The sequence below is a fragment of the Chaetura pelagica genome, unplaced genomic scaffold (genome assembly GCF_000747805.2).
Source record: "Chaetura pelagica isolate M959 unplaced genomic scaffold, ChaPel_1.0 scaffold10, whole genome shotgun sequence".
Classification (NCBI taxonomy): Eukaryota; Metazoa; Chordata; class Aves; order Apodiformes; family Apodidae; genus Chaetura; species Chaetura pelagica.
The window spans coordinates 10,103,732-10,119,078 of record NW_009952263.1 but is presented as its reverse complement, the minus strand read 5'-3'; the positions used below and the strand labels follow the sequence as shown (position 1 = coordinate 10,119,078).

The following is a 15,347-nucleotide window of genomic DNA, read 5'->3' as shown; positions in this document are numbered from 1 at the left end:
ATTTTAAAAATGCAAAATCTCTAAAGCAGGTTTCACATTAAGTTGACTAAATTCTATGTTTCAATATCAGATTTCAAGACTGAAGAACTTTTCAGAGGTGTCTGGCAAGCTTCTCTCTCCCAAACATCTAAAATAATGTTACTGTGGATTTGTTTGAGAGATCCATTGCTAACAAAATATTTTTAAGGAAGACTTTGACTTCTACCATATCTGATTTGTGAGGAGTATCTTGAAGTTTAGTAACTGTGTTTAGTGACTGCATTCCTGAGTCACTTTTAGATATTCTCATTGTGGACTATTTTCTTCTCAGCCTCAGGGTTGTACCTACCTTTTTCTCCTTTGAATACAGCTTTTCTTTTCTCTTAATGGCATTGTATTCCCCAGAAAAAAAATTCCCAACTAAAACAATTCACAAACTACATGATATGTCACATACCAGATGAAGCAGACAGCAGGAAAAGTCTTTCCACAAACTAAGGAGCAGTGTCTTAAAAGAGGCCACTGCTGCAGCAAATAATACCCTGAACCTAATTAATTGTCTTGGCTATTTACTCATTCCAGTAACCTTCTGTCTGTATAAAATAACATGGCATTGCTCGAGAGGCATGAGAAGAATTTAGTCTCTTTCCTTCTTACTGAGGATTCCAGCCTAAAGAAGGCACTCTTCAGGATTGGCAGGAGAGGCACAGTCTGAAGAGGTGAACAGCAATTACAAACCTCTCTGAAGAACTCTTCTCTTAGTTATCACTGATGCTTTTTACCCAAAAGTTGGCAGTTCAACAGGCATATGCCAGGCTGCTCTTTTTCCACCGAAAGGATCTTTCAAGGCAGTTTCCAGAGGAGATTAAAGTCCCTCTTAGAAGCAGACAAAAAGAAAAACACACTTTACAAAGAAATTTAAGAGTGAGGGAAGGAAAGATGTGCCCTCATCACATTTATACCATGAAGTTATTCTAGACAAGAGTAAGAATTATGGCTTATGAGAACAGAGACTGCAGTGTGAAACAGGGCAAAACAGGCAGAACAGGTTATGAAAACAGCACCCATGATTAGCTTTGAGGCAAGCCCAAGATCACGTTAATTTTCTCAGATCAATAGCCCTGGCAGACTCCAAACAATAACCTAACACATTTTATAAATAAATAATTTAAATAACACTTAATTGTTCCCTATATTCAGTGACGTGAACACAACGTAAAAACTGATGCTTTATAATATTTTAATGCATCCCTCAAAGAAATAGCAGCTCCTGGTTGTTGGTCCACAAATGTAAAATGTGGCAGATCAACCATTGAGGGGTTTTGAGCCATGCAGTATTAGCAACGTTTTTTTGTTGTTATCACATGCCAAGCACTCTAGATCCACTCTGGACAGAATTCCATTGACTGGGCAAATGCACTGGTTGCCATAAATCAACTGCAAAATGACAGGAACAGTATCAGTAGGCAGATACTATGCACAGGATCTCCAGCAGCGTGGAGATTTGCATGACAGTTCTCTGAGTTCGATCACCAGCTCTGAGAATGTTGTTTTAGTTTTAACTGCTTTATTTCCACTGTACACGGAAGAGCTGTAAATGGCCAGAATCCACAACCAGTTGGGAGCACTCATAACTTGGTATGCCAAAAACCTGGCTGATACAATCTCAAATGCCTCCCTCAGGATAGTATCCCCATGAAACTAATTTTCAGTGTGAAATTGTTCCTTGCACTTAGATGCTTAGAAGAGATATTTCTTTCAGGGTCGCTTTTACAATTTAGCTTAGGCAATCATTTAGCTAAATGCAGAAGTAGTTCAAGAGTCAGAGTTCTGTAGCTCCTTCCTCCAACTGTATGTCCTCATCAGTGGAATGCAGAGCCCTGACCTCCTTGCCTACTTTCCTCTAGCCTCTAAGAGATTTGCTTTCCTGACCACAAAGTGACTTAGGACAGTACTTTTCCTAGAACAGCCAAGAGCAAGGCAATAAGTACACTCTCCTGCTCTCCTGGGATGGAACAGATGTAGGTTACAACTTCCTCATACTGAGAAGGACCTAAAACCCAGATCTCCCACTTGCTGGACAAGTAATTTAGATTACTATGCTATTACTCATAAGCAACACTACCTCTGTCACCTGGAAAGACAATTCAGTAAAGCTGACAGATACCTGCAGAAAATCAGTCTGTGGGGCTGAAACCTGTTTTCTGCATTCCAAAGGGCCTTAGGCAGAAAGACAAGCACATAAGAAGTTGGCTTAGCAAGGAAGAGGATGCTAGAGAGCATGTCCAGGAGCACAGTTTAAGGTATCTGGAAGACACTGAGCCCAAAATCTGATACACTTATGCCACTATTTGCATCTAATTAGGTCACCTGGATTTCCTGGAATTGCTCTCTTGAGCTTAGGCTCCTAAATTCTACAGCAGTCATGCAATAAGCACCTAAATGCCTTGCTGAACGCATGGCATACATACAGGTCAATCAGGACTTGTGGATTAAGGCAGAATTAAAAAAGACAGTGCATATAATCTCATTGAGTGGCTCAGCAGTAATAGTGGCTAGGAAGAGGCTGGAGGCTAAGGAAAAGCCCTCTACACAGCTCATTAATTCAGTAAGAGGTTGTGTTCCCCTCTGTTCATGCACACATACTTCCTTGTAATAATAAATTTTCACTGAGAAGAATGCTTGCTAGATGCCCAAAGAGAAACAGCTGTACATACTTTACATGCAAGTGGTACCTTAGCCATGAGCGTTGTTCCAAAGCCACCTTGATAATTATTAGCAGATGGTACTCCTTCCATCACTCCAGGAACAGGGTTGTACGTGTCGCTTGACCAACAGCGACCTGAGCTCATATTTAGGATTTTGGCCAGCAGCTTTGGGTCAAGGCCTAATCTGTCAAAGGTCAAGGAAGAGAAGTGTTAATGTCAAAACGCACAAGACATGGGTGACTTGCTTTATATCTTAGGACCCTACCGTAATTTCTCTCCCTTTATTATAAGTCATGAAAAATGACAGAGTATTGATATTGGGGGTAGGAATGCTGTATCTTAAATTAAAGAGCACCACCTTTTAAGCAGCAGGTCTTCAGAGCTTTTTTCCTTTTGCACTAAGGAAATTCCCTTCACCTAGCAATTTTGAAAGTGCAAGCAAAATAAAGGCCCTTCGAGGACCATAGTTCCTTCATATTTCAGTTAATAAAAGGCATTCTCTGTTCTGCTGCCTACTATGTCACATACTTGTTCTTCATATCAAAATTATATTATCTAAAGCTGAACAAAGCAAAAAATTCAAAAGCAAGTGTGGCAGCAGTACTTGTATGATGTGCTTATACGTGAATTCTAGTGCATTTTTCATGTAAGAAAGATAATGCAAATAATCCTGATCTAATAATGTGAATAAAACCCCTACAATTCTCAAAAATTATCACTGTTGTATACATTGTCCTTTGCTTTGTTATTATGAAATCTACATTATACACTGCTGCTTGTGAAGCAAGTCTGCATCTCACTGGGACATTTTTCAAACAAATATTACAGTTCTGGGTGAACTGTTGGTAAGGTTGCTGATCCTGATAAAGCAAAGCTTGTCCAAGTAGAAACAGCACTTGTGTCACAGAGCTGATCACCTGAAGTGCTGCTCAATGTAGACCCTGGAAGTTTTTCAATATTACAGAAAATTAATCCTCTTAAGAATTCACATTTACACTGATTCTAAGTTGCAAGTGTAATTTTACACCAATTGCATTTATATCAACGACGACCAGGAGCAGCAGTTTATCTGGCCCTGTACAAATGTTCAGTTATGCTCATGACAAAAAAGAAAGCAAGGGAATTATCTCCAGCAACAATCCAAGATGAGAAAGGACATTTTAAAGGACTTTCAATAATTTTCTTATAGAAGTCAGCACTCTTTACATTTGATCTTACTCCACAGACTTTTCGCAGATCTCCGCAGCCACATTGATCCTAACACCACTTCAGGCACTCTTAACACTCAACTAATTTGTAAATGAGAAAAGCTCATCATCAGTGGAATTGTTGCTAAAAGTATGTCTATTTATTCCAAAAAGCATTTTGGATTTGAAAAACTACCTTTAAGACAGTGGGCTATACAGCACGGACCCTGTTCCCATAATGGCCTGTCTCCTACAATTCTGCCCTCCTAATGTAAAGCAAGATCACTTTCTGTAGCACAAGGGTAGCTTTTTATCATTATTGCTGTAACTTGATGCAATGAACCTGGAATTCAATGGAAAGCCTCTTGCTGGCCCAAGTGGGATCAGGATTTATTCTGCTCATTTTTTCCCAACTCTGACTCAAATGAATGCCAACAGCTATTTATCTAGAAAAAAAGGAAGCATTTTCCAGCATCAATATGTTTTCACAGTATTTTAACTGTACTTTTATCTTCCACAGACATCAAAGTCCTCATCAGGAACCACTCTGAATAACTGCTTTAATTGTTGTTATGATAAAAAAACCTGCATTTGGAGCAGACACTGCCTGAGCTTTCAAACACAGAGTTAGCTTTTTTGGCCAAAACAAATCTCATGCCTTGTTTGTGTCCTTATCATTGTGACATCCAGATCAGTCTTTTTAGCAATGCAGTGCCTTGCTTGTGCCACATCTAGCTGCCTGCAGAGGCCTGTAATTATAGCTGTGAATGTGCTGCAAGACGGGGAGCTTATTATTTCAAAATGCATATAACCCTCCTGAAAAACAGTGTTCTTACAGTGCTTCAACTACCTCTATGTGAAAGCATACTTTAAAAGATGTATGTGTACTACACACACATGTAAAATATTGTCTGCACTAGACCTGGCACATTTGTGCTCCAAGAAAAGAAAAAGGAAGATAACATCAGTTTAAATCCCTGCTTCTTCAAACTTCGTTGCTCTTAAACAATTCTCTTCAGGAAGGAGACCTCAACCTTTTTTTTTTTTTTCTCCTTCCATTGCAGCAAGTGTATCATTAATAAGAGCAAGTTAGAAATGCTTTGCATTTCATCTTTCTGAGGATTCATCCACTGGTGCATATATAACTGACAGTTAAAATTAGACATATATTAAAATCAGTTACTGAAGAAGTCCTCTGTCTTCCACTGTGCCCAAAGCTTGTAATGGTCTGAAAGCAGCTAGAATATACAGTAATTGTCATTCAGCAAGAGTCTATCCTAGAAAGTCATGCTTCAGTGGAGAAGACTGAGTTTCCATTTGAAATCAACAAATTAATCCAAGACAGGTATCTGAAAGGGCAAGTTTAATAGGAAGCAGCTACTGGGCTCTCAACCATGATAAAATGTTATTGCTGTTTCCCTGTAAATTGGCTGGGAACATATGATACTCTCTGCATAAGAGCTCCAGTGCTGTTGAAGAGATATACTGCTCAAGCTATCAAAATGATGACAGTCTGCCAGTCCCCATAACAACTCGCCATTGGATGTGGCAAGAGCTTGTGTATGTGCGTCTGAATTTACAATTACCAAAATGTTCTTCTCCCTTATAAGCAGAAAAGGAGTCCATGTATTAACTGCATTTATAACAGAGCAAAACCAATTGCTTCCCTCGAATCAATGCTTCTTCAATAACATTCCTAATGAACTGAACAGCCGAAACTCAGCAATGGAAAAAAATAGTTAAAATGGGATCCTTTTGAGCCACTGCTCAAAACTCAAGTTTTGCTGAGCTTTGATAAAAGAACGTACTGAAATTTTCACACATTCGTCCAAGAGTTCAGGCTGGAACAGACAGAAAAATTGAAACGGCATCTAACAAAAAAGATACATCCTGGCCTCATTTTAAGGTGTAACAACTGAAGTAGCTGCATAGTTGGGAGTTTTCCATCTCAAGATGCTTTGGATAAATACCATATAAAGTTACAAATATTAAAGCAAAACTTTAAGACCCTCTACCACAGATAAAATTCACTTTGCTATTCATGTTTTGAACAAGGAAAGTGTTTTAAGAGTCACTACTAACATTCACAAGACTTAGCTATAGCCCCATGCTAAAGGCAGCAGAGCCACAACGCTCTTGGAAGAATTCATTTTCAAGGCAATCTTTCTAAAATTTGCAGTGGGGGTTTGCCCAGGGTTAATTCTCCCTCAGCCTGCAGCACACACTCTTTATGCTATTAACTCCCCTTTCTGCTCACATCTTCTATCTGCAGCCCAGGGGTGCTCACAGAAACTAGATCTAGAAACTGAAACTATGTTTAGACTTGGCATCAGAGGGTAAAGTTGTTTTACTGTCTTTCCATGTTATATATGTAAAAAAGCAAGCAAGCACAAATCCATATACAGTAAAATTACTTAGGGAAGAGATGTTTGCAGCTTTTGACTTAAATCTGGGTGCCACCAGAGTGCCTCCTTGTACAGATTACTTTCTTAGTTACTGGAAGCAAAAAGGTGATCTTGCAGTGATGAGGCTATTGCCATAGAGCCCTTTGTGCTCTCCTGATCTCTTGCATCGCAACAATATGATGCAGTCTTGTCCTATCTTGTGTTACCACGTAAGCTCTTCCTGGAGGCTGCAGGCAGGTTCTGAAAGGAACTCAGGCAGCAACTGCCATCTGACCTAAACACAAACCAGGCACAAACAATACTTCATTTCTGAGTTTTATTTTGCTACTATTAGACATTGTTACACTGGAACTCAGAGCTCAGTAAAAGTAAGCTACTGGCACTGAGATGATCAGCAAAAAAAAAGAGAAATAGTCTCTGGCTGTGGACAGTATCACTTAATGTTTTTATTTTTGATTGGTGAAGTTTACATGTACCCTATGTGTTGATTTGACACAGTAAGTCACTACAGCATTTTGCAATATACACATCATCCATGAAATCATACAGCAGGATCTACTAAAGATTTTTCTATCTACAAGTTGCACTATCATGCTAGAAAAAGAAAATACAAATGAAAATGTGAAGTAATTTCCAAAATGTCTGCCACACCTTCTCGCTTTCAGTACCAACATTCATAAATCATCAGGAAATTAATGGAAAAAACAAACCAAAACACGCATCTAAGTAGTCAGAACTCAGGATTTATTTATTTTTTAAAATGAGTTATGGAATCTAAACCAAATCACTTCCAGAGAAAACGGACATCTTCATTAGCAGATTAGTAAATGAATATGATGTTAAAGTAGAAAAGCAAGTGGAATATAAACGCAGAAATCACATAGCAATATTGTGTATTTTTCTGGGAGTTTATTGTGGAATTTTTGCTCATTAATATCAGTTTTCCTTCCTACTCACCACATTCTATTTGCCACTTATGCTGAAGTTAGGAAAAATTTTGACTTCAAATATAAAGTAAACAAAACAGAAGCAGATGTCATTTAAAAAAATGAAATTAAACAGTAACTCTCTGCTTCAGAAGATGAAAATTTAGGTTGCACAGTTCATGAAAACCTTAGGGAAGAAGTGGTTTATTAATAGAATTAATATCACACTGTTCTAAAGCCTTAAGCTCGGAGTAGATACTAGTTTCTTGCAGTTGCTGTAATATGGCTTTCTAGTTAGTCTAGTTCAGTGAGCAAGATTTTCAATAATTAATTATCCAAAATGCCTAAAACTCAAGATTTAAATGGTGTAGCAAATATGCACAATGTATGACATGAAGATATTTTATCATCTATCTGAAAGTTAAGAACATGTCTAAGCTTCACAATGCTATTATGAATTCTTCAGATTTCCAGTGTCCTTTACAAATATTAAATCAGAGTCAGACTTTCTTTACCAGATATGCAGCAACCTAGTATATCAATTTCAGCTTCCTACACTCTCTAGACTAGGCAGCCACCCTATAATATGAGTTTTAGATTTGAAAAAAAACGCCCACCCTAATACATTTATTAATATACTAAAACTTATAATAACTAAAATTACAACTGTTAACTTGTACATTAGAAATTTGTACACACCAAAAATGGAAAGCTCTTTTTCTAGTTATATGCAAAGTAATCTTTCCATGATTTAAACAACACATTAAAATCAATGCAAAGGTTCTAAATTCCTTCATAGGGCTCTAAATTACTGCCCGTGTCTTAAACCTCATGTAGTTTTGGACTAAACAATATTCTGCTCTTTGTAGAATTCAGGTTACGATCAGCATGTATCTTCTACAACAAATACAGCTCTTTCGGGATTAAGGCGATTGTAGAATCATAGAATCTTAGGGGTTAGAAGGGAACTCGAAAGATCATCTAGTCCAACTCCCCCTGCCAGAGCAGGGTCACCTAGAGTACATCACACAGGAACGCATCCAGGTGGGTTTTGAATGTCTCCAGTGAAGGCGACTCCACAACCTCCCTGGGCAGCCTGTTCCAGTGCTCTGTCACTCTCACAGTAAAAAAACTTTTTCAGATATTCACCTTGAACCTCCTATGCTCCAATTTGCACCCATTACCCCTTGTCCTATCACTGGACATCACTGAGAAACTGTAGGGTACTGAGAGATTGTAGGGTAGGGAGGTTTGTATCTTGCCACTTTCACACTGGAATTTTGCTTACAAATGCTAAATGCAAGTTCAGCCAGAATATAAACTGGGAAAGGTTCAAATGAAAAATGAAAATTCCAAAGACCTTCAAGCTACAGTGACTGCAGACATCAAATCATTCTGCACAAGGCTCACATGGCCAGAATATATGTCTTCCAAACCTCCTGATTTTATTTTATCTTCAATTTTAACTCTAATCATTCTTACAAATGTAGATAAAAATATAATGAAAAAATCAGTTGCATATGCTTTATTAAGTGAACCATGACTTAAAACAGAACCTGATGAAAGCTTTACACTACACTGGATTACAATAGTTGTATACAATGCTACTGTTTTATTATGCCTTGATGCAGACATGCTTCAGTATCTTGCAGACTCTCAATTTTAAAATGTAAATGGTACAGGATATTGATAAACCAATTAGCACTGATGCAAAGCAAATTCCTCTTTTATCTCAATTACAACATGACAACTTAATAGGTCAAGATAGTCTAACATCTGAGACAAGGGCAATTCAATAAAACAACTGCATCTTGATATGGTAATTAAGAGGAAATGTGAATCCATTACGTTGCCTTGTGTATGTGCGCACATATAGGTGTTCTTTTTTATTTATTTAAGCATTTGATGCCCTCTTGCTGTTTTTATAATATATCAAATCCCCATGAGTGCACAGTCTAAAGCCCAGTTGAGGAGTATCTACAATATCTGTAGTTCTAGCAGGGCAGTTTTAAAAATGCAGCTATGCAGATAAATAATTCATGAAGAGCCCTTAAAAGATACACAATTGTAAGATAATATCTTCGAACCTAGGACTTCTCTGTGTTTAAACTTACAAATTATTTAGATTTGGCTAAGAAAATTTAAGACTGAAATACTGTGATACCGAATTGGTACTTCCATACAATCTATTAGAATACAACCCAAAATCTCAAAGACCACAGCCAAATAAATAGGTTACAATCAGAAAGATAAAAACTATTTTGTTCAAATCTGCTGCCACTTACAAGTCAGATGCATCACCTGTTAGAAAAGAAAGGGTACTCTTAACATTGACAAGAATCATAGGGAGCATACTCCAGCTTTGTGACAAAGGAGGAGTTTTGGCAGTTAGGACAAACTGAAGTGGTAAAGTCAAACATAAAGGCATATGTTCTTTTTTATGCTTTGATCTTAATTTGATATGCACACTGTACTAGAAGTTTCACTTTACAATATGTTTTGCAACAATTTAACTAAGTAAAGGAAGCCAACAAGAGCTATATGGGAGCATGGTACTCTGAATACACTGAGTCACTAGCTTAGAATACACAGATTGTATTACCTTTCGATGTTTACAATGCCAGACAAACATTGTACTACAATGTTGTGCATTGCACTACAGCAGAAAAACAAACTTGACTTTAAATGCAGAATGCAACAATCTGTACAGCCAATACAAGAGAATATTCCTGTTCTGAAAAAGCCCTACTTTAGTTAGATAATTCCTTTAGCAAGTTAATGGCTTTACAAGAGAATTTCTGGCAAAAGTTTATCTACACCATGTAATCACCACCTCAGTGAAAGTCAACTGTAAAACACAAAAACTGATTACACAGAAAAAATGCAGCAATCCAATAAAAAAAAAATCAAACTAACCTGATTCCAAGATTCATCGCCTCAGCAGTTCCAATCATACTGATCCCCAAAAGCATATTGTTGCAGATCTTTGCAGCCTGAAAGTAAGTTGAACCATGAATTAGCTTCTGCATTTTCATAGGCCTAATGTGTAGTAATCTTCTTTAACTAGGTCTGAACAGTATGATCAAATATGTTCTGACAGGTCTCTTCTAAAGGTAGCACCAGTGAGCACAGATCTACAATAGTAAGTCAATGACAGCTGTGCTATGGTTGCTTCAGAGATTAGGAAAAACTTTTTCTCTTAGTACAGTAGCTCAGCTAGTATACATGTCATGTACAGACAGTTTTTCCTTCAGAACATTCTGTAAACCTAAAGGTAGAAGAAGCAAAACAAAAATCTGTGTCCTCTAAGAAATACAGTCTTAGCAAGCCAATGTGGGGAAGCATCATGTCAAACATTTTGGTCCTAAGCTATACAACACCCTGGAGCAGAGTGCTATGAGGTTATTTTCTACACACATGGCTGGAGACAAGACAACAAGCAAACAAGTGAAACGATATGTGATCCAGCTTTTAGTTCTGGAATAAAAGAGTAGATATCATTACATAAAAACAAAGCAACAAAAATAAAAGACTGAGATAACTAGTAACCCCCCAGGAAGACTCACCTGTCCAGTTCCAACCTCTCCACAGTAAACCACATTAGAACCCATGCACGTCAGCAACTCTTTGGCAGCATTAAATTCCTGCTCCGCTCCACCCACCATGAAAGTAAGGTTTCCAGCTCGAGCAGCACCAACACCTGAATCAAGACAACACTGGATTTCATATCACTATTGAAAAAAAAAAATATTAATACTTCTGCTTATCAGTAAGGGTCTGATGACGTAAAATTTCTGTGCTTGATACTTCACTTACAATGAAATTCCCGAAGTCTATGTGAAAGTAAGCATATAGTCCCAGTACTTAAGAGGATGGAGATCTAAATTCTCCAACATGATGAAGATAAAGCCACCTTATCTTCCAGGTGTACTGGTGGATAAACAATGAGACTTAATGAAAACTGGCAATGTTACTGTTCATAGTTTCATAAAAGGAAACAACCTTTCCTGCAACTTTGTACTCCACAAAGTTCACTGCATCTGAATTACTAAACACAATTTCTGTTTTGTTGAACTACTCTTCCCATATGAGTACTGACAAACTTGTTCAAAATTAACTCTGCATTTATCAGATTTTCAAAACCTAGGCTAATTTTTATCAGTGCTTCCTGATTTTCATGTAATTGAACATCTAAAAGACAATAGCATACAAAACCAAGCCAATCTCTGCAGTTTATTATGTTTCTAATTTGAAGTGAAAGCCTACTTAACTTGAGAAAGTTTGTGTTAGTTTCCTACACATAAATTTAACACACACAAATATGTAAAGAATTATGTAAAAAGCAAGGTAAAAATTATTCAGACATATACACAAACACACTATTCCAAGTTTTATTCCTGTAAGTCTGTCCTGTTTTTGCCACGGGTCAGTAAGCATACACCACAGTTCTTTGATTATACAGTTCTTAAGCACAAAACAAGTAAATGTGGTATTTATCACCTCCATGAAATATTCTATTCCTTAAAAGAAGCCTAATTCTAATACAAATATTCATTAATCCTTAATCTTCTCGCTCCTAACATTTAATGCATAGAACTACTAGAAAAAAGCTGATGAACATACCAGCTTCCTCACTATTTTTCACTTCAGCAAGAAGCACAGCCATTATACATTTTCTGTGCTATGCATCAAATTTTGGCTTGTTAGAATGTACAGCTGCAGATAACAACCTATTTTCAAATTAAATGTACTCAATTAGGTACAGTATTCTTACACACAGAATATCCAAGAGAAACAGTTTGCTCATCTTCCACGTAGCAGACCACTCTAATTCTACAGTAAGTCAGGCTGCTCTCCAGCTATGATTCAGTTTTTTGTCACCAATTATAAACATAATAAACATTATTATACCATAATAAACATTAATACATGGTTTTACTGGAAAAGTTTCCTGAGTGTAACCGGAACTGTCTTCATGAAGCTCGATGTTGTATAGCAACAAAAAAAATTGCAATCTTAAAAAGCTTATCCGTTGAAGATAGAGCTTTTTGTTAAAAAAAAACCCAAACACATAAAAACAAACCCCTCCATCTCACCTCAAACAACAAAAAAGTTATTCTGTCAGAAGTATATCCCACTTAAACAGGACATTCTGCTTTCCTTGTTCCCCATTACTAAGTGAAATTATGCAATAAAAACAATAAAAAGAGAAAGAAAGAAGGCCATAAGTAAGCCACCATGGCAACTACATTTGTGCACAAAAAGTCTTGATAAAGTGGGCAATCACAGCAGGCTCATCAGAGCTTTTCTCAACTTAAAGCCTTAAGCCCATGTAAGTGCTCTACCTCAGCATGAAGTGGCCAGTATTGGACTTCCTTTCTGAGATCAAGGACAGCAACACTGCAGCTCCTCACACTGAAGAATTTGAAGAATTTTTGTTTGCTTTTTCATAAAAATTTCAATTGAGTCACTGTCTCTGTGTTTCTGTGTCTAAAATTGCTCCTCTCTGTATCTGCTAAGCATTTATCTCCCTCATTCTGCCTTCCAATCTGCACCATCTTTTGAATTAATGGAGTAATTTAGGTAACACTGGCATATCAAGGCCTCAAAAATACTAAGTATCTACCAATTATGTGAAAATAGGCAACAGGAGGAAGAGGGTTACATTGATGGAAGTGGATGATCAACCTGTATTATGACACAGAATCACAGAATCACGGGATTGTTGGGATTGGAAGGAACCTCACAAGACTGTGTAGATCAACCGCCTTGGCTGAGCAGGGTCAGCTGGAGCAGGTTGCCCAGGACCATGTCCACTTGGCTTCTGAGTATCTTCAAGGATGGAGACTCCACAGCCTCTTTAGGCAACCTCTTCCAGTGTTTGACTACCCTCAGAGTAAAGTGTTTTCTTGTGTTTCAGATGGAATTTCATATGTTTTAATTTCTACCCACTCCCACCTATCCTGTCACTGGACACCAATGAGCAGAATCAGGCTCCCTCCTCTTAATCCTCTCCCATTAGCTTTTCATACAAATTGATGAGATCCCCCCGAGCCTTCTGTTTGTGTTAGAAACAGTCTCAGTTCTCTTCCTCTTCTCATATGAAAGATGCTCCAGTCTCCTCCTCATTTTTATGGCCCTTAGCTGACTCATGTCAGTAAGTATGTACCTTTTTTGTACTGGTGAGTCCAGAATTGGAGCATCCAGACAAGCTCAGACCCACAGTTTTAAAAACAATCAGTCAATATATACACCACTGCTCCTCCTAGAACAATATTGTTGAAGTACTGAAATACCTACTGTGGTAAAGATATTCCTTCAGATACACCCCATTCGCAGCCAATCCTTAATCTCACTTGAACAACTCCTGGGCAACTCACAGGAACTAGGCTGAGTAAAGTCTAGATTTACAGCTAGCACAAACAGGTCATTGTCATCTTGTTGGCTACTGGTTTATTAGGTACATGACCACAAAGATTGCTACATTAATAAACACGAAGATTTTAATTCCATTCCTCTAGCTATTTTTATTCAAACCACATAATGGCCTTTACTACTAATCCTGTGATCTGACCTGCAGCAAATTAAGTAGACAATTTAAGTCAAAGCTTACAAACAAAATCCAGTACTATCCATCATAGGTCAATAGCCTTGTATCTAGATTACAGACTGCTAAATAGCTTCAGAGAGTCATTTATTAGAGCAAAATTAATGCTGACAATAGTTTTCAGCTGGTTAATCTTCTGACAGCTGCACTCTCTCACTTGTTCAAACACTTACATTTCAAGTAGAAAAAATAAATTAGTTACGTAGAAAAAAAAAGAGCAATTTGCTGTATAATGCAGAAGGCTTAAAAATTCTCTTTTTAAAAACAAAAAACCCATTTACTTCATGGTAAAATTTATCAGCAAGGGTCCTTGCCAACTATCAGCTATTTTATCAGAATTAAACAAGCAACACAGCAAATCTATAACACTGGCAATTAAAAAAAAATTGGCAGGGATTCTCGGAGTACAAGAACTGTAGCTTCAGCTAAAAATAGAAATAAAAAATAATTAGAGAAGAATGCACAGCTTTATTTCACAATCACAGATTCCATACCAACAACACATGCCAGTAAAGTATTATCAGCTTCTAACAATCCTAAAGAGTGCAAGGGAGAAAGCAGAGCAGCTAACATAACTTCAAAAACCTAATGCTTACTTTTCATCTTTTGTTGTTTTAAAGATCTCCAACCACCTAGGATAGGACTTCATGTATCACTGCTGACTAGGATCAAACTACTTGTTCCTTCAAAAAAACAAAAACCTCTTCTCATCCTCAGAGAACATTTTTCTGACAAACTGTATTTGTGGTTAGCACATGTTAGATCTCCTCCACTGCAAAGCCAAGTTGCTGGATCCCATGACTGCAGTCCTACACTTGGCTTCTCTAGGATGATTCCCCCACACCTGTGTGCAGAATCCTCTAAGGAGGTCAATCCAGCAAATTCCACAAAGTAGCTCAACTCCAAGTCATGAGAGTTTTTCCCAGAGATGTGAGCTGACAGGAACAGTTTTGCAGATAAATATGTTAAGAGATCTTGCTAATAAAGTGGCATGCAAAAAAAAATTAATCTAGCAAAAAGCAGGGTGAGAAGTTACAGACTAGCACCACAATATGGCATAGCCACTTGAAGACTGGGTTTCCCACTCAGGTAATAGGTGGTTTTGGACTGAGATCTGAAAAATTATTTTTTTCTCTCAGAAGAGATACATAAAGAACTGTTCTTCAAAGCATCCTGTTGGATCTGGCTGAGTTACTTGTGGGGCAAGGATTAATTCAATCCATGTATTTCTCAGTTTGATTGCCAGTGGGTTGCAGAGCACCAAGATTTAAAATTTTTAGATGAAAATCTAAAGTCTTAGAAGCTGCCATATGACAACAGCAACTGGTCACAGCTGTCCTGGGACAGTTTGGAGATGATCTCAACTTTTAGCCTCCAGGCCAGGAAGCCTAGTTCAACAGCCACCCTGCCCTTCCATATTTGCTTTTTGTAGCTTACTACAAGAGCAGCTACAAGAGCATTTAACATATTAGAAAAAGATTTGTAATTTGCCACCAGTGTTTCCAGTTTAAAAAAAAAAAAAAAAAAAAAAAAAA

General features: G+C 37.6%; 1 protein-coding gene across 1 annotated transcript in view; it reads right to left on the bottom strand.

Moving 5' to 3' along the window:
- The window catches only part of HIBADH (3-hydroxyisobutyrate dehydrogenase), a 77,103-nt gene that overhangs the window by 3,469 nt on the left and 58,287 nt on the right, over positions 1-15,347 (bottom strand). The window contains exons 4-6 of the mRNA XM_010007557.1: positions 10,772-10,905; positions 10,122-10,198; positions 2,715-2,871 (exon numbers count right to left, since the gene is read on the bottom strand). Coding sequence (XP_010005859.1) covers positions 2,715-2,871; positions 10,122-10,198; positions 10,772-10,905 — 368 coding nt within the window. The remainder of the gene's footprint in view (positions 1-2,714; positions 2,872-10,121; positions 10,199-10,771; positions 10,906-15,347) is intronic.